The sequence below is a fragment of the Ptychodera flava genome, chromosome 18, assembly GCF_041260155.1.
Source record: "Ptychodera flava strain L36383 chromosome 18, AS_Pfla_20210202, whole genome shotgun sequence".
NCBI classification, from domain to species: domain Eukaryota; kingdom Metazoa; phylum Hemichordata; class Enteropneusta; family Ptychoderidae; genus Ptychodera; species Ptychodera flava.
This window is the reverse complement of record NC_091945.1, coordinates 17,638,394-17,661,960: the sequence shown is the minus strand read 5'-3', so window position 1 is coordinate 17,661,960 and position 23,567 is coordinate 17,638,394. Positions and strand designations below refer to the sequence as shown.

Below are 23,567 nucleotides of genomic sequence, written 5' to 3'. Positions count from 1 at the left end.
TAACAAACAAAGCACTCGGGTTAAAACAAAAAGTTAGGGAATTCATCAGGTCAGGAAATAAGTGTATCTCTGCATTGTCTGCGGAGAGGACTCAATATTTAATATTGCCATGATGTTGTTTGGTCTGTTTTCTTTGCGGGATGTGAGCTCCATTCACACTGGGCTGCCACTGTGTGTATAATTGTACTTTGTCGATGGCAAAGGTTGTAGAAATATTTGTCATCATATTTTTCTTTCATCCCATACATCAACTGTGAAATAGCCACCGTATATTTCTTCAGGGTATACCAGTCAAAAAGCCTGTCAGTCCACAAAAAATGAAAGGAAAAATCTGATTGGCTGATTTACTTCATCAATTGAAGGAACAGCCAATGATTACTTTTGTTAATGTTTTAGAGGCGTGGGACTTTGTAATGTTTCACATTTACCTCCATAAATGTGATTCACTTGTCTGTAGAGTGCTTTCAAAAATTTTGTGACATTATTTTGGTGAAACAAGGACGGCAGTTAGCTCTCTTACAGACACAAAATCTCTTGGAAAACTCAAAAATAGCAAGACTTGGAAGAGGTTACATGGGCGCATAGATCTAGCACACCTACTGTTTGATATGTATCTCTTTGGAAAATATTGCACATGATTTCTTGGTGGTCGGAGCTAATTCAAAACAAAAGACACTTGAATCATTTTCCTACCAATCAATTCCTGTCTATCTCTGTCCATTTTTGAAATAGACACCGGTCGTCACGCGTATGAAAGTCATCAGAAATGAAATGCATTTGAAATCCATGTCATATGGCCTTTGAACCCTGATCCTCAGATAACCTTTGACATCATAAACAGCATCCAAAGGTTTGGGTCAAAGGTGCATATACTTGCTATGTTGAAAATTTCTTTGCTATGTGTGTTTTGTATCTCGTCAACAGCTGCACGGCATGTCTCACACTTTTTGTACTTCTCCACGTAGCAGCTGAATATGTATAATATTAAAAGAAAAAAAACTAAAACCACCAAAATCTTGACTTGGTTACTGAAGTGGCTTCATGCTGCGTGCCGCAGAGTATTTTTGTATTCCGCGTAATATCACATTACACACCTCAACATTATGCTGATGCTGTTCAATGTAAAAGGAATGACATATTTTCAGAAAAATTATCAATTTGATGGAAAAACAGATTTCATTTTGGTACAATAAAAAACTGTCATCATTTAGTTAAAGCCTCAAAAATTTGGAAAAGCTACACTCCTGTGAGAATGTTGATATTTCAATCTTATCACTTCCTCACAATTTTTATCATTTGCTAAATATTTTTTCCTTCTGAAGAAAGAAGGATTTTTTTCTGCGGCAAATTTCTTTCTGTATGTAATTATCATCGGATGTAAATTAAGAAGGCTGCTTGCTTTCGGTGTGCCACTAGCCTCTTCCAAAACTTGCCCTTCGAACACAGTCTTGCAAGAATACCTGGGAGTTACAAAGAATGTTGATACCAGAAGAACGTAGGGATATGCCAAAAATATGGGAAAGTAATATATTTTTACACAATTGTGGTGTTTTGCTCACTTTGCCCAGTCATGGCCGGCAGGAATATCAGCAAGGAGAAAAGTTGTCTTAACTTAGTTTACTCAGTGTTGACCAACATTGTTACAACCCACCAGCCTTGAGTTCTATTTCAGTGCTTTGTAAGAAACTCTACTCCACCTCAACCCATCTTTCACGTTTTCCTTGAAACCCCATAGTTTCTGTAGATTGGGTCAACCCAGTTAGGTGTCATGGCAGAGTTAATGCTCCAATGCCATTAAAGTATAGGGACTGATAACTGTTCTGTTTTTCGGCCAGACACATCAGGTACATCAGTGATCTGTTTTACTCTTGGTCCTCATTGAAGAAATGAAAGCTGTAAATGTTCTGTCGGCACCCGGAATAAGTGAATGTAGTTACCTTATTAATTCAAGAAACGAGTTGGGGGCTCTTTCTACAGACTTTAACACAGCTTTGCCAATCATCAAGGTACTACGACTCAACCTACCGCCAGTCTTAACTTCAATGGACTTCAAAAATAATCAGGATTAAAGCACGTAAGAGTCTCATGCATGTACATGAGTTTTTAATAAATGTGTGAAATATACCATCAGGTTTCACCAGATGGTACTGGTTACTTTATGTTAAAGTTTTCTTGTTTTGATAGTGGGACCAGTAGGTTTTAAGTCTCGCTTTCTGTAATACTCTTTGTCCACCGCCAGTTTGTGTGTTTTCTTTTTCTCTCATTCTGAACTTGTAGAAGTCATTGTCACTGAAACAGTATATACTACCTTCCTACCTCAGTGCCATGTTCATGCCGACTCAGGGAGTAACACGTGGTTTTCATATATGGGCTATGTGTGGCGCCCTCAGGTGTTAACACCAGCCTGATTTGGTTTCTGGGCGCCAGTGTCCATATGTGTGACTGACAGTGTTGTTCATCAAAAAGATATATTTTTAAAAGTTTGGGTGCAGTAGATTTTTGGTGACCAATTCCTATTCCTGCGTGAAGTGCTGGTTAGGTGCTAGGATGTGGGCAGGGCTGGGTTAACAAATTCATTGTTATTACGCATGGACAAAAATTCCCACCAAGGTTTAGAGTCGTGTTATTTATACTCATTATAGTGATGCCAAAGTTCAAAGCACTACTGTTAAATGACAAAGAAATCAAAATTGTGTGGAAGAAGCAAAAATCAGTAGGTTATTTAGAATTACTCAAAAATTATTACAAAGATGGCAAAGGAAAAACATGGGAAACACGAGACTCAATGTGTTTCCTGGTTAATCAATCCACCATAATTCTTCATCTGATAAATACAACTTTCTTTTTCAACTTTTGTCTTCAATGTAACATAATGGCAATTGCTTGAGCCTTTTGTGATGAAATACCTTGACATATTTAACATGGTTATATTCCAAAATTCATCAAACACTGAATCTCATTTATGATGTATAAATGTGCAGTTATATTGAGAAACCAACATGCCACCGTATGTGTACATTTTTTATCACTTAGACCAGTCCAACTTGTACCAGGAATTTTTCACTTCTCATTTTAATCCCACCTAGTAAGGTAAGAAAATTTCATAACCGAGCCATGATCATAAACCCACCTAAAAGTTCTTACCAACTAGTGTTAGTAATATCTGTGTGATTTTCAAATGCTGCATTATTAGATCAAAAATACTTTTTTCCCAGATTGAAAATATTCTCAGGTGAATGGGAAACAGGTATTCTGTTATATATCAAACATTTTCCAAGACACACACATACTTCACTGACCAATTATTTATGATGAGAATGACATGATATCAGTGATTGCTTGACAGCTAATAATTTACGTGTCTAGGAAATGTAATTAACGTTGTCCATGCCTCATACGTGAAAGGCTTAAATATTTGCCCGTACTTTCCATAAGGAAACTCAACCATTCTCTTTCAAAATAAGGAATAAAAGTTTGGTGTCGCCGTGCAAAATTTGTTCCTTGAGGAATAAATTATGTAACATTTACCAACGCTTGAAATTCAAAATTTCTGTAATCCCTGTGTTAACTTTGTAGGAGAAAATTACATTTTTTTGAATTTCAAAAAAATGAAATAATGAAATTTTTATTTTAATAGTCCAGGAATTATAAGTTGAGCCCATACGAGCAGTTGATTAGAAAAGTATTGTGAAAATTTGAGCATCTGGATATCTATCCCTGAGGCGCATTCTACCTTAACCGGTGAGATGGTATGCTAGCGTACGTGTCTATGAGCCCTTCATTTGGAATGGTTACTGCTTGGCTACTCTAGGCGAGAATCAGTGATGGATGGAGTTAGCTAGAATATGGAATTGGTCACTCTACACACCCACCACATAGAATTTGAAACACTGTATCCAAACTTCAATCTGCAGGGCTGTCATTGTTCCTGGATAATGACACAACTATATATATATTATATATATATATATATACTGTTGGTAGCGTAGCAAGAGTAGTGATGTGTATGTTTTTTTCTGAGATATATATTTATGTTTTTCTGTAGTATGCACTTTTGCATATTGCCTTATGTTATAGGGAACCAATTTATGCATGATCTTGGTTGGCAGGGTCACGCTTCCCTAGACACTACAGTTTAGCTGGTACGTTTTTGAACTTCATAACGTCAGGAAGTTGCGAATCACCTAAGCAAAATGCGTCGTGTGCGTTAAAGGTATACAGTCACCTGTAATCTAAATATGCTCATATATGGTCAAAGGGGTGTTCCTTGGTATTCAAAATGCCCATGCGAGGGCGCTGTTTTTAAAAAGCGGCCACCCGCTTAAAATCTGTGATTGGTTAGGTTTTCTCTTTCCATGGTAACTGTGGCAAAATTGGGACAGGTGACAGTATACCTTTAATTGTGCGGAGCTAATTAGTAGAATATGAAAGTCAAACATCAGTTTTGTGAGGTTTTTGTTTTCATGGAAGTAACACTCTCCCATTCCCCTCCCCTCCCCCTACCCCCCTCAAAAAAATATTACACTTGAGGAGATATTAATATTGGTTTCATAAATCTACGTGTTTTAAAAGAAGTCTCATAACGTTAAATTTTTAAAGGTTCTGAAGACATTGTCGCTAATTTGGTCACACCCACTTTTGTAGCCTTCAGGAACGTGTCATTGTATAGTATAAATATCCAAGGAGGAAATAATGAAATATTAATCATGTTAAAAGTCCAAATTCACCTACAATCAGGAAGTACACCTGTGCTTGAGTCTAACATTTGTTTTCATGTGAGGTTTTAACTAGACATCATGCATAATGAATTATTAAACAAAGACAAGGTCTTCCTAATAGGCCATTCACTGTTTCCCAGGTGTTTCTTTGTGATAATATTCAAATTTAAGAAAAAACAGCACTCTCGTAACTTGTAACTGAAAAAAAGGCAACTGTTCAAACTAATATATTGTATTAATCTGTATGTGATTTGTCAATGTCCATTTCCATATATGAGTGGTTGTCATGACAATCATGACCATGTGACCAATATTTCCTTATATGGAATGGCTATATTCTCAATGTTTAAAATTTTCGAAAATATATCTTATATGTTGACTCATATGAGTGTATCTATTACATGTATGTACCAGTAAGTTTGTGTGTATGATTGTTGCTTGTATGTTTGTGTATGTATATAAAGTATGTGTGGGTGTTCTTATAGAAATAGTGTTTTTGTTATTTTATGAGAGAAAAGTGTCATTGTTTTGAAAGGTTCAAGCTTTGTTGCACGTGTAATCAAAGTGCTGTGAGTCAAAATATGAAATGTAAGATTTTTATGATCACACTTATAGGCTTAGGTCTCTCTGCCACACATTTGAGGAAAATTGCAATGATTTAGTCGTCAATGGACAATTTCTTCAATTTTGTATTTCTGGCACATAAACCTTGTTGAGTCTGCACTGATGTGTGTCCAGTGTAACATTAACGGAGGTAGTAGGCTGAAATGCCATCACAAATAATTGATGACATTAATGCCTGCTCAAGGTACATCAGGACAGCCATGTGTCGAAGTCTGGTAGACTAGACTATGTTCATGATGGTTTAATCACTCTCATCACCAAATATAAATTCAACCCTAGAGTAATTCACTTGAACACACCTTTGCGCAAAGTTGTTTTTTTTTTCAAATCAACATAATCCTAGGGGGTCCAGTTCTTTCGCAAAAATATGAAGGGCCCCCTAAGAAATCTCCAGTGCTTTCATAATGCATGTGGGGCCCCAGTGTTCCTCGGGTCTACTAACTCGGTTGTTTTCTGTCGGCAAGTTGGACCGCAGCATTTGGAAATGGGGGTGAAAGGGTTGTTATTCAGAACGATATCACTATGTCACATGTATGGTTCTTAATGTTCCTACTATGCAGTGCAATTTCAAACTTTCTGTTATGGCCAAGGCCAACCCTAGCTGGAAGAGCTGAGCGCAGTATAATCTGCGATTGTAAATGAAATGTTACAAAACTGTCAAATCAGGAAAAGTTGTATAACTTTCAAATGTCAAAGAAAGGCTTTTAAGACAAGTTTAGTTCTTTCCTCAAATTCAAAATATTTCGAGTCTGAGCTGCTTTGCCTAGCATACATTTTGTTCAATGCATCAGCAGAAGTCGTTAGATACCGATAACTAATTTGATGAATGCCACCTATCAGTGTGTTAATATATATGGACCCCACTGTTGTGCATGACTGTCCCTAATTGGTTGATTCACCAGATGTTTTATAGGTGCATCACTCTCATCCAATCAGAAAGCAGCATCCCCGAACAGAGACTATTTATGTTTCAGCTACAATTACAAAGTTGCTGTTTTTGTCAGTTGAATCACAGAGAGATTGCCTATCTCCATGCTTTAAGTCTTTCACTGCCGTTGTACGTCCCCCTGTGCATTACTTATTACATATTTTGTATCAGCTGCAGTTACTTTTCACTTGATTCCAAATGTGAAAAACACATGATTCAAACTTGAAAAGACTTGATATTTATACACTGACAATTTGAGATCGAAACCACACAGATTCAAGCTGAACAGAAGTAGTTTTTGCATAATCATCCATTTTGTACAAATCAGAGAGGATTGTGGGAAATTTCACAAGATGTTTTGACCTAGATCAGCTAATGTGCACTGCACTGCACATAATGTGTGTTTTGGCAAACTCTCGGCAATTTTGCAAAGTTGTCTGTGATTGGTTATTTTCTCTCTGTTTCTTTAGTTTGACCAATCTTTTGATTTGTGCAACAGTTGTGTAAATCTTGTAACCAATGACGTAATATTTACGGACGTGCTGCTGTCCAACTGCCCCCCCCCCCCACAATTGTGTGTCTAGATTACATCATGTGTGTTGGATATTATGAAGTATTTTATTTATATTCTTTAATATGTAGGTGGGACACAAAACTGACTGACTCTATGTTTGATGTCAGCCAGAACGTTTCCACTTTAATTTCTATAGAAATTTATCTTTGTGAAAATGCTCCTGTTTCATTTTATTCACAGAATGTTTTCTAAGTTTCAGACAAAACCCCACATGGGCATTATAGTACAATTGTTACTCTTAACCGTCAAATAATTGTGTCAACTCTTGTCCTACCTTTGCACGACTGTGCACTTTTTAAAAGTTTAGCAACTTGGTAGTTTGAAATCGATAAAACTTCCAAAAGCTTTTCTATGTAGAAGATGAGAATGTGATATTGTTTTATCTTGTCGGTACAAACTGCTGAAGTTTCGAGCAGTTTGTGTGTGTATTGGTCAAAATCTCTATTTGCCAAATCTGGCAACTTCGTGTTCAGTGCATGTGAGGTAGCACATATATGTGGTGTGATTAGACCGAGCTGAGCTCAAAACACATGCCACTGATCAAGACAAAGTTTACCATTGTAGCATCTCTGCGCATTGTTTAATAGTGAAGAAACGATAGCCTGTCTGTGATTATCAACACTTTGCTGTAACATATACCAGCTTTTTTCACACTGTACACAAACTCTTCATGTGGACATGTCTTTTAAAACTGTAGCAAAATAGCTTTATATTTTGAATTCTGCAGTAACATTGAATGTGACCCAAATGCTCACAGTTATCAACGTGTCAGCTTAGAAATTGTAGACTCAAAGTAAAGTGTTTATTTTGCTGTTCTTTTTTATGGTTAAAAAATTTTCTGAATCTGTGTATTTTTGCATACTGCGCTAAGGATATGATATGTCTTTCATAAATGTTGTGGCAAATTTATTGTAGGTCTTTCTTTTATGTGGGCAGGGGTGGGAGACTGAAGTTGTCAAACTTTTTACTGTGCTTCAAAGCTGTGCCGGTAACTGAGTGGCTTCAGAATTAGTCAAAGTTTCAAAGTTGTGCATATGCTCTGTAACATCTGAGGTGTTCGATGGCATTTGAGAGAGACATTAGGAGTGGTTTTCACTCAGAATTGAAACTTTTCAAGATTTTTTTTCAAATCATCAAGCGTTATAAATGTATCGTAATGATGGTTTGATATTGAATTGACGAAAGTGGAATTTTTTGGAAATGGCAGCTATTTGAAATCAAATATTTGCAAATTTCATTAAATTTGGAACCCATCAGATGTGCAGAGTAAATCAAGAATAATAGAGGTCGGAGACAAATTTTGAAAAATATGCTAAATGTAGCTTGGTACTGTATACCATTTCATCCTGATTGCATCCAAATTTTTTGAGTCAGTGAAAACAAAATTATCCGCAGTCTTTTGCTGAAAGATTGAAGTTTTTTTCAATCTTTCAATCGACAAATTTTGTGATATCATGTTTGCCAAAGCGATCAGTTAATCGCTGCAAATTTTGAGAAAAACAAATTTAAACAAAAGTTGAGAATGCTAAATCGCTGAACATGAACGTAGTGCTTTCACTATCTGTAAATCATGCCACATTGCAGCTTTGACCGGATAGCTTTCAAACGTCAACCCTCTCCATTACATTGTTGACCCTATCGTTTCTGGGTGAGATCTTTAGAATACGGGCAATAGCAGTCACTGTACACACTATATATGCTCAGCCTGTGCATTGACGTACACCTTTTTCGCTTCAAACCTATCTCTGGGATGCCAATTAAAAACTAAACAGTAAATAACATGTTATTGTAAAGAGAGATTTTATAACACACTAGAAATTTTCATTTTTCATAAATGAAGAAAAAAAAGTGGAGAGTCGCGGAGCCCACTGGTCATAAAAAATCACAGTTGTGTTTTGACAAGCTTAACAATGGAGATTTTTGGGTAATATATTTATAAAGCAAGTTCAAAACTCAGCTGTGAGCCTGCAGACTTCTCCAGATTCAGGAAAAAATTATGTAGTTTTTCTCTATCAATTTCAATTCTACTCTCTTGTATCAGGACTCTTCTCAAATTACTCCAGCTGTAGGTAGAATCAAATATTTTTCTACAGCGGCCTTTTAAATGAAAAAACCTCCAATGTTTGATTCTAACTCTTTGACTTGTCTTGTATAGACACTGTTTAATTTTGTATATGTAAAAAGAGTTTATAATAAATTGTATCAGTGTTAATACTAAGATTTAACTGTCTTGTAATAAAACGAAAATCCAAACATATTGTACAATGACAGTACTTGTACTACTTTTGTCGTATTGAGGCATGTAGTGCTTGGATGAGTGATTTTTATCATGTAAACGTGAAACAGAAAGACTTGTGATCTGAATGGCTGTTGGAGCATTTTCCCATCTCTTGATGGTTTCTTGAAACTTTTGCTCAATCTTTGCCAAAAGAAATTTCAAAGTATGCTCTTTGAAAAAGGGACAGATATTCAGACGCTCAAACTTTTACAATTCTTTTCTGATCTAGCACTTGTAGAGGTTCATTTTGAAGCTCTTGGAGAAAGAAAAACTTTCTCTGGCTTAGCTTTTCAAAAATCGAAAATTTTATTTTTTCTCCATAGAGTTAACATGGGGGTGGCGGCCATTTTGAATTTCAAATATCTATAAATCTTGGGTTATTTGTTTCTCTAGTACCAAACTTTGCAGGCTGACCCCGATTTTATATCTTGATTTTGAAAGGGCATTGTTGAAAGATTCTTTAGGAAAGTTTGAGCGAAAGTTTAAGTCTTTCACTTTCGAGGTCCATACTACCTTAAAAAGCAAATTGGATCACATTTACCTTCTCACACGGGACTGTGAATGTACATGAAATTTCAAATGGCTACTATCATGAAATTCCACCGTCGATGAAGTTTTGCAACACTTTCATGGACTGTAATTCCGAGCTCAAATTAAGTAACAGTGATGTACTTTATATGAGATGTGTATCTGCTTGATAGTACTCTTGTGAAAGTAAGTATGACTGTACATTTGAATGATATCTTGCGATGCAACCCAGTAATGTTGCTGCCTATATATGCACCTCAAGGTTGCAATTTGCGCTTCTATAAAATTGAAAGACTTCAACTTTCAACTTTTTTTCAAGTTTTCTTAATCTCAAGGAAACTTTAAACCATTTCCTTTCGAAATCAAGTATAAAGATTTGGGATCGCACATATTATGATAACATCCATCACTAACCTGTGCTCATCAATGAGGGCGCTGTTTAAATCACAGTTATGATTTTAGTTTCAACCTCATTCATACACGGTGGGTCAATCATTGCCGATTCAGATTACATTGCTAAACAGGTATAATTTTAAGAGACATTGAGAGAAACATTGCATGACATCATGTGAGAGGAAAAAGTGCATGAGCGCAGCAGTGTTAGTGTGTGGCTTTAACTCTGTAGTGGGACACAGAATTTTTTTTATTTTCATAAAAAATTAGACCTGAAAATTCAATTCTGTCTGCATGTTTCAAAATAGTAAATCTACCTAACCATAGAGCAGAAAATAATGAACAATTATATGCGTTTCGAAGATTAGCATATAATTACTATCTATTCGTTACATCAGAGAATTCCTTTGATTGACGCTTGTGTCAAGAGAGGGTATTTAATCACCTGGAAGTCTCTTTGTATGCAGTCTCCAAAGGGGCAAACGAAAAAGCAAAGAAATCTCTGAAGTAAGGTATTTTTCTCGTTATTTATCGAATGAAATTATCTAAATTAGCAGACGAGCGAATTCGGCTGGAGGACCGTCTACGAATAGATGTCTGACGAATTAGCGTATGATACCGATGACGAGAAATGAATGCAACGCTCCGAGAGGACTAAGGAGAACAGAAAATTAAGAAGAAACTGCGTCCCATTCCAATAGGTTTTCTCTCATGAGCAGTTTATTTCAGCAACGTCAGATTCCGTAACTGTCAAAGAGTGTCTCGCAACCTTTACCGGGCAACCTGCGACCATATTTCGTCCAATACTTCAGCTTCCAGCTTCGGATCGACTCACGGTTTCGTTGCGGACGGTGGTATTTGCAGAACAGATAGACTTTACCAATCTCTTCTAAGCATGCAGGCAACGACCAGTGCAACAAACTTTCTGCCCAATCAACTCGCTACTCAACCGTCTAATCCTGTGTAGTATCAAAACTCAGCTTAATTTTGACTTTGACTCCCGTAATTGTCCTAGGAAACCTGAGTGAAGCAGTTTTTAGGCATTTCTGTAGTGGGCACTTTGCGTTGCTCATTCAAATTTTGGAAAGCCAAAATTGTCCGCCATATGTTAAAGGTTAAATTTTGTCATTTAGCTTCAGCTTGCCTTTCATTCATTCTCCCCCGCCTATTTCTTGAAGTAATTGCTTTTCATGCAGGAAGCATAAGTTTTGTGAACAGGGCTATTTTGCAATTGCTTGAAAACAGTTGCATATCCCAGCATTCGTCTCCTCCTTTCTGTATGAGCTCTGTTGCAGCGAAGAAAAAAGGTAAGATTGGTTCTAGCGGACCTCGGGGCATGTCAATAAATATTCAGAAAAGAAAGATTTCCGTTGTGAAGATCATAAGACTAACTCAAATGTTGAGCGATAACTCTTCTTTGTTACATGTGATTGGGAGTCCCGTTATAACCACGTTGACGTTTTTACAAGCACTGTAACTTTATGAGATTTTTACTGTAAATATTTGAGGGAATTTCTTGGGATTTGCATTGTAAATTTGTGGGATTTGCTTGGGTTTTTGATGAATAAGCTTAGTACAAATACTTTATATTTAATTTATTCAGTTTGCTTTACTGTATGTACAGTTTGTTGTTGTTTCTCCAAAGTTTAGTCGGAAGCATTGGTCAAACATTGCGTTTGCGTGGCATGTTGTATGTTTAAATCGTCTGTTGAGACAGTCCCTCCACAAACTGTGGCTTAGATTATGGTTTTTCTGACCATGAATTCTTGGTTTCCGCTAGCGTTGGCGTCTGATTCAACGGAGTGATTTACTCCAAGCAGGTTGGTTGGTGAATATTTATTAAGTTTCATTATGTTACGCCAAGCATGGTATTTTCTATTCCTCAAAGGAAAATCGACGTCATCAATTTCGTTTTTACAGATCTTTTAACACTTGGTAGATGTTCAGTACGTGAACTTGCGAACAAATGTTGATTTTCTTTTTCATTCCCAATTGCTCTGGGGAGAGTCACCTGCTTTGTTTTGTTTTGCTTTGCTTTTTCTCTGTATTTTTTTAAAATTTTCTCAGGTTTATGGGGTGTCAACGAGCTTTGTGCAAAGATTGACTTTTCGTAAATTGTAAGCGCTGCCTTTTTTAGGCTCCCTGCTCTCATTTCTGCATCATATTCTAGTACGTTGGTTTTCCGATAATCAGTTACAATTGCTTCTCTAGAGCGTCGCAGTTAATATTTTCGTTATTTGCTGTCGTACTTCAATTCTTCGCTTTGTTTCGGCGTGTGGGAATCCTGGCGCAGAAGTCGTAGATGCTTAATGGCAGCTATCCATCATCTTAATTTTGCTCCGATAAGGCCATGTTGTTTGTTCTGGAATGTCCGTTTGCTATTTTAAGCGGTTTGCAGATTTTGTGAAAGGTCTCTTTGTGCCACTCTAAAGTGTCGTGTATATCAGGGGTATATCACACAAAGAAGGACACAGCCAGTGCCCTTCCATTTTTAGATTGTCTTACTTTCAATATGCTGGTGACAGTGTCATCCTTTTGGTCGCTCCATGGTTAGAGGCTAGTTTACTACAATGGCAATTTGGCTTTATAGTTGTTGTAGAGTTGTAATTATCTGCGAGACGACATCCTTCTAGTCCATTGTTGATTGCTGACTTTCATGTTTTGATGTTTGCCATTTGTGCAGTGCTGTTAGAATATAATTTGATATTGCATTTACATTAACGTTATCTAGACTCTTTCGAGAGTTGGTCATGCCCGTTTTCGGGGCCAGTTGTTTATGGCTTTCGCCAATTATCTTTCATTGAGGCTATTCGAGAGTGAATGACTTTTCGGTCATGTCCTTTTTCATGGCTTGTTGTTTATGTTTCGCCAATTATGTCTTCCATTGAGGCTATTCTAGAGTGAATAACTTTTCGTCGGTCATACCCATGTCTAGGGCCTATTAATAATTGCTTTCGCCAATTATCTTTCATTGAGGCTATTCGAGAGTGAATGACTTTTCGGTCATGTCCTTTTTCATGGCTTGTTAATATGTTTCGCCAGCGATCTCCTCCATTGAGGCAATTCATGACTTAATGATGCGAGGCAGCATACCTTGGTGACTGAGATTTCGGGATATTAGCTTGCAAACCCTGTGTGGCTTATTTACAGAAATAGATTTATTCTTGCATGTAGCCTATTTGCATCTCACATTCGTGACTTTTGTTGATGGATCTTCTAGTTTGCCGTTTTTTGCGTGAAGATTTTTTTTCTAGGTGGAGCAATGGAGAACAGTTCGATGGCCCAGCCTTATGCAATCTATATAAACCCTTCCAGATGTGATGTCAGTATGGAAGGCAGGTTCGCAGTATCAAAGTACAGAAATGGAGGGCTCCACTGGATAAATTGGTATTCAACGAGCATGACTATGGATGCTGTATTCCCTGCCGAACCGATCTTCCACATTGCAGTCCATCGCCAAGACGGGCAGTATCATTGGAAATGGTGGTCTATAACGGCATCAGAGGGGTCCATACTTTATCCGGAACAATCTATTGTACGGTACATCGTTTGGTTCATTCTGTTCAATCTACATTTGACGGCTGCAGACGCATCTTGGCCAAGCCGACGTTTCTAAAAGACGCTTTCCAGGGCAGGGAGCAGCTGATAACAGTGTGAGAGACTGGTGCTTTAATAGCCATACACGGTGGGTGGATATCCACTAGCTCTAGGGACAGTTGCATGTATATCGTCGACTTGCTCAGCATTAAATTAATGAGTGTAAATGTCAGAATAGAATAATTAATTTTTCTGCAGTTTATAGAAATGTGGGAAATTGTCTTGGCATGACGTCGTTGTCAGCCAGTAGCTGCAAGATTAATCAATCAATCAATCAATCAATCAATCAATCAGCAAAAGTTTAAATAGCGCCAAAATCCAAAACAGAAGTTTTGCTCTGTGACGCTCAATGGTTAAGCCACACTGTATGCACAGTGTGGAAAATGTCTGTGAGGCGCTCTACCAATCAAGGGTTCAATCAAAGATTAACAGCTTTCGGCGGTGCATATTTCTTTATAAATATGAATTTGTAGTTTTGCCATAAGTCCAGCAGTGCCACTCACTCTGCAATTCTGTTTATTTGAACCAGTTGATTTCATTTCGTTTCTGTATTTATTTTCAATCAGTTTTTGTTTGTTTGGATAATAAGAAATCCCGATCCATTGGCACATCTAGCATGCAATCGGGTTCAGGTTTCCAGAGGTTTTTTCCTATTTTCCATGTAGGTTTTTATCTCTGGTTTTTCCTGAGCGGCTATGTGCATTTAGGCGTTTTCATACTTCCTCTTTTGAGTATGTTGCTTTGTATTCAAGTTGAGTTTACTTTCAGTATTTTTTTTTCAACCAGCTTACAAGTCTTTCGCTGTTACAGTCTCCTCGTCTTCGGCATTGTGCAATCCTATTTACTGTGTCATATTTGTATTCATTTGGGCTAGATAGACGATTAGTTTGCTGTTCATCGATGGAGATATTTCGTACCCGTGCAATGCAGCATAACTACTAGCCTAGCTTTTTCACTCTCGTGGGGTGTGACGACCACCGCATACCGCATATTATCGCTGTTGTGTATCATTTAATTATCAATTCTCGAAGTTCAGTATAGATTTGTAAAATTTTGAGTCTGAACGTCTGTCCCCATCACCCTGCCCAAGTTTATATTGTTGACCATAGGTGGCGCTCTTCACAGTAGGGACTTGGCATCACAGGTAGGAGCCAATGTTATGGAATAACAGGTATTTTGCATCATTCTAGAAATTTGCAAAAGGCAATATATTTGAATGATAATTGCCACAATTCTTAACTACAGTACTTTTCTTTGTTGCGTTTGTGAAAATACTTATCACACTCATTCCACATTATATACTGAAATTTTGATTTTGTCAGTTTTCTCATAATATGTGACCAACTCCCATATGACTAGGTTACCTGTATGACAAATAACACAAGTGGGCAGGATGTGGCTTTGGTTTGAGGAGCAGATATCCATGCATATATCTCTGTTTTTGCTTTTGAGTTTGTTTATGTTTATGCCTGTTTTTTTTTTAAAGTTAATTTCTACATATGTAAACACTGCAGTGAATGGGAGTGACTACAATTTTCAGACTTCAGACAAGTAACTCACTTTCCTATACAAATATGGAAACGTTAAATATCTCCACCCTCCTTACTGGAGTGCTTTGGGTGCAAATAAACCATCTCATTCATTTGTGCCATGATTGAATCCCTATGTAATGCTACATAGAAAACGACCCTGCATTTGTTTTAATATCTGTCATATCCTTCCATAAACCCAATGTGAGTAGAGTGAAAAATTTGAGCTTCTCTCTTTCACAGGTTGCTGGGCACATTGCTGTTTGTACGGTTTCAGTATTGTAAATAAAATTAGCATCAGATAAAAATTGCAAAAAATTGCAAAAAGGCAATACACTCTGACGGCATCTCCTTTAAAACCTAATTGTAAAGTTAACTTTCTAACCAGACATTCTCCACAGAAATCTAAAATTCTTTGTAAGAGATGTTACATGTTTATGGTAAAACCATTACACCCTGGCTATGGTCCTAGGGCAACTGAGTCTTTTGGTACTTCAGCCCTTTCATAAACTATCTTCGAGGGCTACAAAGGTAGTCTGGTTCCCTGACCCATTTCCCCGGTAGAGGGCGGGTTCCCCACGCCCTCTACCGGGGAAATGGGTCAGGGAACCAGACTACTACAAAGGATCACTAATGTTAGAGCGCCACCAGTGGTCAAAGTTTGTTGACTCAAGAGAAGTCAAACATCAAAGCAGACCTATCAATAACACCTTTTTCTTTGTTTTTTACACCATTGAGTTCCCTGAAAAGTATCTTGAAAGTGCAATTTTATAGCTGGTATATACATACAAGTGTTAAGGCAAGCTGTAAACATTTCATTTATCACAATCTGTTGTTGTGGTTGCGGTTTCCATGGTGAATGACAGCAGGACAGGCCTGATGAAGCCACCTATACTTCCTTTACAAGATTTTCACATTTCTCAACAACAATCATGAGGCAAGGTTTTCAGTTCACGATCAATGCCAGTTTATGTGTAGTTTCAGTCCTTTGCATTTCTGTATGTACGTGGTGGGATTTCAAAAATGTTGACAACTCGTATTTTGTACCTTTCATTTTTAAATGTCTCTTTATTACCTTGCACAGGCAAATGCATACTAGATAAAAAAAAAGCAAGCAACTGAACTCGCTACTTTCATTCCATGACTGAAAAATTCATCTCTAGTTAAATACCTGCTAAAAGCAAAGCAATGTGTACAGAAAAGTTAAATTATGCATGTCTCTACGGCTACAGCAGTTTAGAAATATAGTTACAACTAAAATACAGACAGCACAGAAAAAGTACCAATTGTGCGGTACAATGTATTGACTTCTGAATTGCAAAAATGTGGCTTGGTTGTTGCTATACAAAGAAGGAAATTATCTTCCGTAACTTCCACATTTTTCTATTTACAGATTTAATCTGAAAATTAATTATGCATATAGAGTATTACCCTCAACTTCGGGTTTCAGTATAGTTCATCTAAATTCATAAAAAAATTACTGGACACTTAATATTAAATAGCTACTATTATGTAAGAGTGTGGACGTGGAAAAGTATATTTGACGTTTCACAGTTGTAGAGGTAAAAGTAGGAATCATTAAAAGCCAGTGGCTGTAATTTTTGATGGTTTTATTTTCACAGTTTTTTGTTTATAACCGTCACCACATTTTCATGTTCTACTCCTCAAAAGCATGTTGAGATACACAGTATTCAGCTTGTCAACTCAGCCTGTACATGTGTAAACTGCATTGTTATATTGTTGACAAGTGAATTCTGGTCCGGACTAGAATCCAAATGTTAACAATAAAAGTGCATTTTGCACAAATACAGACACTGTGTTGACAAACTAAATGGTAGACGTTTCAACATGCTGTAGGGCGCAGAACAAGAACTTGTGATTGATGTAAAAAACAAAAAAAAGTGGAAAAAAAATTCATCAACAGTTACAGCTACTGGTCCTTTAAGAGCAACATCGGAAACTCCACAATATCCCTGTAAAAAAAACCCTGTAATAATAGTAGATAGAGGGAGCCCGGAGCAGAAACACCACCAGAGAATACTTTCCCAACACTGCTGTCTCCGTCCTTTCAGCCGCAATGCAAAGCATTCTTGGCAAGAACTACAGCAACAAATTAACAACACAGTCAATGCCTTGAAATCCATGCGTGGCAATACACTGCTTGTATGGACAACAAAATTATTACATGACCCTCAAAGTCATGGTGCAGCTATTGCATGTAATTTTGATGTTCATTTCGTTGGGAATTTAGTGCATGCAGCAGATGCTGCATCTTGGCTTTAGGATATTATATCAAATCAACATTTTGAAATACACATTTTAAAATCTCAGTGTTTCATTCAGGATGGCATCAACAGGGGGGATTTTCCCCTTTACCAGAAAATTTAGGAGGGATTTCATCAGTTTATGTGTTCTACTTGAATCTCTAAGGTGTGACTGGCTCCATTTCATGGAGGGAGCTGGTCCCCCTTGACAAATTACTAGAGAATGTCAACATGTCGACAGAGGGGGAATCCCCCCATCCCCTATCTAGATGAAACACTGAAATCTTTTTTTACATCTAAAATTAAAGCCACACAAGGACTTCAGAGAATTGACACACAGGTACCTAAGTTTCCTGAATTAAAGAGGCAGTATCTGTAACTTTTGATAGTGTTTTTGCACAACTTTTGTTTTGTACATCAACTGCAAGTTCTTGTTCTACTCCTAAAGGATTATTGGAATGCCAACTATTTACTATAGTTTGTTACACAGCATCTATATTGTGTGAAATGCCCTATTATCGTTTACATTTCAATTCTAGTCCTGAGCAGAATTCACTTGTCCACAATAACAATGCAGTTTACACATGTACAGGCTGAGTTGACAAGCTGAATACTGGGTATCTCAACATGCTTTGGGGAGTAGAACAAGAACTTGCAATCAACATACAGAACAAAAATAGTGAAATAAAAATTATCAAAAGTTACAGCTTTACAGCCCTTGAAGTGAAACAGTTATTCAAACCGATATCATAAAAATGATGGGTCAAATCTAACTTGTAGTGAAAAAACTTCATATGCTCTCTTGGTCACCTTGCATTCAAGAAGTTTTTCCTCGTAAGTGAAATATCAAAAATTCAGTTCACCATACAGATATAACATTGTTTTTACAGACAATAATGAGAATAAAAACTCTTTGACGTGGTAAACTTAATAGACTCTACACAATCCTGTATGCTAAAGTTTTGATTCACTGGTTAAAAACAGAATGTCAGTATAAAAACCCTTTTTAAAATAATACTATTCTTGAGGCATTTATCTGGATGACAAGTTAAATAGATGTGTAAACAGCTGGCGAACAAATTACTGTTGAGTTTTGGCAGTCTGTGAAACTATTACCAGTGTTATCAGTGAGTTGCCATAAGCCAGCGATGGCACAATGTATTGGATACTGAAAATATTCTGTTCGAAAAAGTGCAGAGTTAAGGTAGAACGCGCCTTGGGAACAGATATTCGGACTCTCAAATTTCTTACAATTCTTTTCTGATCTACCACTTATGGGGCTCATTTTAAAGCTCTCGGTTTAAATTTTTGAAAATCCAAAATTTAATTTTTCCCCCATAGAGTTAACACAGGAATGGCAGCCATTTTGAATTTTAAAGGTCGCAAAATGTTGGGCCACTTCTTTCATTATTTCCAAACTTTGCAAGGTGACCCCCAATTTCTATTGTTGATTTGGTAAGAGAATGGTTGAAAGTTTCATTCAGGAAAGTTTGAGCAAAAGTTTGCAAAAGTTTAAGTCTTTCACTTTCGAGGCGCATATTACCTTAACTGATAGGTTTGTCAAACATGGGCACCTCGCTACTTTTGTCTACACACAGCTGCAGGAAAAGTAAAAGTTGGCAAGATAAAATCATAGGAATAAAATAATAACTGCAGCTGCAAATAAGACAGGATAAATATTTAGCACTACTGAAGTATAATTTCAGTATCAATAAATAAATTCATTGTGTACGGCATTAAAAGCCTGATGAATCACATAAAAGTTAGCAATATATGTCAAATGTTATCATGCACACTGCTAGTGGTGCAGGCAGTCGTATGGTAATAACATGATTGGTCCTCTCACACTTCTGAATGTGAATCTAAAAATGTGCCTAACCTGCCACTATTGTAGACAAGAACTTGAATCTGAAGCTAGTCTTTTAAAAAACCATTACAAAGCTATGCGTAATATCAATTCTACAGTAGTTACATTCTGTCAGTGTCAATAGTGAAACTCAAGAATAAGGGGCCAAATCCCTGGCCTGGCAGAAAACTCCTGACCTAGGGTGCCTTGCATAACAGGTGAATAGAAACATACACCCTAAGATGATGCTATTTTGCAATATGGCCTAGCATGAAGCCAGCGTTCTTAAAGTCTCACCATATCATTTACCATCACATGATTTTGCAGTGTTTCCTACCTCCTATTTTCCGGAAGTAATGCTTACCGAAGATTTAAGCAGCTCTACTGATCAAAATGACTTATCTCTTTGGAAAGGAAAAACTTATTAAAGTGAACATATGTAAATAGTGCCATTGTAGAAACAACCTGCCTGGTTTACCGTGGATCTGATGGTTGTGAATTTATCAGCTTCTACAAGGACCTTTTCAAAAACTTTGAGACTGATACCTAACAAATATTACAGACTGGTAGAAAATTAAGTATTGTAATAACACATTATAAAGGCCAACTTTGATTTCAAGATGCTACATTTTTGAAATCTTACAAAAATTATGCCTTTGGCAGATCAAGGTCTTAACATTTATTTGGTGTAACTCTTAATGCAACGTACTCTATAAAATAGAAATGTACTTTGTTCTTGTTTGTATGAATGTGACTGTCAGGTCTACTTGACAGTTTATTGGTCACTTCGCTCTTTAACTGACTTCATTATCAGGTGACTTCAGAGGTCGATAATTGATCACATGATTCTAGGCCAACTTAATAATTATTGGTCCTTTGACTCAAGAAGACAATAAAGTATAAATCATGTGACTTGAAAGGTCAATAATCAATCACATGATTCCACGCCAACTTAACCATTGGTCCTTTGACTCAAAAGTCAATCAACATAAATGGTGTGAACCCCAGAGGTTAATAATCAGTCATATTGACTGTATGACTGTAGAGGTCAATATAGCAGCCTCATTGCCATGTCACCCATGATGGTCATTGATTCAAATGTGACTAGCAGTTCAAGATTTGACTGAGATGTTCATGATTGGTGTTTCATTGAAGAAGTAGTTGCCTTCCACACAAAAGTTCTGATGTTAGGTAAAAAGTCAATATGAGACAGCAGAAAGACATCGGTGGAAAAGACAAGGAAAACCTTTTTTCTACTGAAGACTTTTTTTTCATATGAGATGTTGTTGACATTTGCTATTATCAATCTGTTCACCCCTAATTCCCAGTCAACAGGTCCATTATCACCACTGACAACAATGGAGGTGGGCCAAACCATGGTGGTGAAAGGGTTAAAATTTGACGGGAAGGCTGATCGTCTTTGCGTAAAGCAAAAAGTGACAATGTCCAAGGTAATTAAATGATAAGTTCACATGGGTGAATCCAATGAGGTTGTAGCACAGTTTACATACAGTTGGTCTAAAACATCAAGAATGCAACGCGGATTTGGTTTAACCCTTTCACCACCATGGTTTGTCCCAAATCCATTGTTTTCTATGGTAAAGTTGGACCTGTATACAGGGAACTGGGGGTGAAAGGGTTAAGGATGTAACATGTGAACTACGGACCAAAGGGTTGCCTATCGTAAAATCCTAAAAAAAGTCATGTTTTGTTTTGCATTGCATAATGTACCCTCTTGTACAAACGAATTTTTATCAACATCACACTGTCCAGCACTGTATCACTTTTCTTTGGTGAGTGTAAACTGAAATTGTCAAACAGAAAGACCATCATATCTTGAATTACAAATAAACACATTCTATAAACATACAGATTGTACCCTATCAAAGTCATTTTGAGACAGAAAAGTGACATTTATAACACAAATTGATAAAAAGACATCCTTGAAACAGATGACACGGGCAGAAAATGCTTTGAATGACTTGATCGTATGTACCAAAAACTTTTACCCGAACACTAGAGGGCGGTAGCACCTCTTCCAATGCTAATAGCTGTGGGTTCTGGGAGCTCTAGGGAGTCTGTACTCATGGCTTTCTGATACTCTTCCTTGAAGCTATCAGACCGCAATCGTTGACGCGCATACAACGCACTGTCGCTTCCCCGTAGTTTGAAGTTCCTTGGATCAGCGGTAGCACCATGTTGAACATCGATCTCCCTGGTTGATGATGTTTGCGATGATGGTTGCGATGGTTGCGTATCGGAGTCCGACATCCTGGACATCTGGAGCTGTGAGGATCCGTGTCTACTTCTGAACTGCCTGTCCCTGTTCTCTCTCTCTATTCTTGTCTGTTCCTTGCATTCTTCCTTGACCCTGACGAGTAATCTTCTCACTTCTTTGTTATTTGGTGCTAGTTGGATGGCCTCCAGCAAATCCTGGAGGGCGCTACCATAGTGTCTGTGCAAGGTGGAGATCAAGAGCACACAGAGAACATTTTAGAACTTCAAATATCTATTCGCCAAAGATTACTTCAAATATCCATTTTTCAAAGTTGATGTTATGCAATATCACTCACTTAAAAACCTTCATGAATGTGAACTAAAAAAAAAATTTGAATGAGAATATCCTGTAGGACTTTAAGATTAAAAGACTTTGTACCAAAGGAATATTAATCACATAAAATATCAAGAAGATTATTTGGCAAACACATATGGGAACTCATTTTTTTACCAAAAATGTCCCCTCCCCAAATGATGTTTAATTTTATGATACTTAAAAAAACAGGATTGAAACAGCAAATATCATAATTACAGAGCATTTGGAATTTTACAATTGTTTTCTAAGTCTAGGAACCTACAAGACAATAGTCCTCTTATCGGTTCAATGATGCTTTTCATGCCACAATAAGTAATTTGTAGCATTTGTGGCCTATGCTAACCAAGAAAATATATTCACTGCCCATCAAAACATAAGGTCCCAAACTGTTTTTGGCATTATGAATTACATTACTGGACAGTGTGATACAATGTTTATACAAATAAAATTCACTATGTTAGTTTTCAGTGTTCATTAAGAGTTTTACACAGCTGCAGCAATGCATTATGGGATAACCTCGAAAAGATCTATGGCACCAGTAATTTTTCAGACATGGGCTGATCATGAGAGCTGTCAGACAAATGAAGACAACAACCTATTTGACAAAACCTCCCACAGCTAAAATTTACAATGAATAATACTTGACAAACCTTAGTGCTCTCTTGGCCCTCGCTCTGGCGTAGTAGGCTTCATGTGACTTTGGTTTCAGTTCTAAGGCTCTGCTGGCGTACTCAATGGCGGAAGGAATATCCTGGTTATAATAGGGGAATTAAACACTTCCATAAATTCCACAATATATCATTTGAATTAACTGTAAAAATCAAATATCCATGAAGTCTGTGATCACATTATTCAGAAATTGCAGAGAAAAAGTAATATTAGCGTGTCATGGAAAGCAAAATGGTTTATTTTTCTGTCACGAACTGATTCAAAGTTTCTAATGCTGCATGAAGTTGGCAATCTTGATAAAGACCAGAAGGTGCAGTCTGCTGGTAAGGCATGTACACACATTCCTTACACCTGGTCCGACAAAAGTTATGTCAGTGAAGTAAGACCATTTGTCCAAATGATCCTGGTATTTTATTGATATTATATGTATCAGATTTCAATATAAAATTCTGCTGTCACCGCTTCATGACTTTACAAATCCTGAGCAGATTTGATCTACAAGTAGTTGTATTTCGGTGTCAACATTTTGATGTTTTCCTTACATTTAGTTTCCGTCTGCATCTTGATATATTAAGAAATAAATTGGTTTTCAGGTCTCTAAATGTTCGGATATCCTCACCAATCCCTTCTGATGGGTATTTCTTCAACGCATACTGATACTTGTGGCAGGCTTCTCTGAATTTTCCTTTCTGTAAACAGTAAAATGCAACAGATATGGTGAACTCTCTTTGTACCCATATGAGAATAACATGCATTTAGGCACAACCTCTAAGATGTAAACAATTACAGTAGTATGCACCTCGAAAGTGAAAGACTTGGACTCTTGCTAAAACTTGCCCCAGTGAATCTTTCAACCATTCTCTTACCAAATCAAGAATGAAATTCAGGGTCATTGTGCAAAGTTCAGGACTAGAAAAAAATTACCTGACATTTAACGATACTTGAGATTCAAAATGGCCACCATTCCTGTGCTAAGTCTATGGGGAAAAATAAGTTTCAATTTTCACAAAAATAATGTGAAAACTT

The 23,567-nt window shown here is 37.1% G+C and overlaps 1 protein-coding gene and 1 long non-coding RNA gene across 2 annotated transcripts in view; both read right to left on the bottom strand.

Annotated features, from left to right (window-relative positions):
• Positions 1-16,217: 16,217 nt before the first annotated feature.
• LOC139117045 (uncharacterized) overlaps positions 16,218-23,567 on the bottom strand; it is a 75,565-nt gene continuing 68,215 nt past the window's right edge. Inside the window, exon 2 of the long non-coding RNA XR_011548445.1 lies at positions 16,218-16,878. This is a non-coding gene — a long non-coding RNA (uncharacterized lncRNA). The remainder of the gene's footprint in view (positions 16,879-23,567) is intronic.
• LOC139117043 (protein TANC2-like) overlaps positions 16,218-23,567 on the bottom strand; it is a 44,746-nt gene continuing 37,396 nt past the window's right edge. Inside the window, exons 16-18 of the mRNA XM_070679862.1 lie at positions 23,084-23,230; positions 22,523-22,623; positions 16,218-21,734 (exon numbers count right to left, since the gene is read on the bottom strand). Coding sequence (XP_070535963.1) covers positions 21,296-21,734; positions 22,523-22,623; positions 23,084-23,230 — 687 coding nt within the window. The 3' untranslated portion in view covers positions 16,218-21,295. The remainder of the gene's footprint in view (positions 21,735-22,522; positions 22,624-23,083; positions 23,231-23,567) is intronic.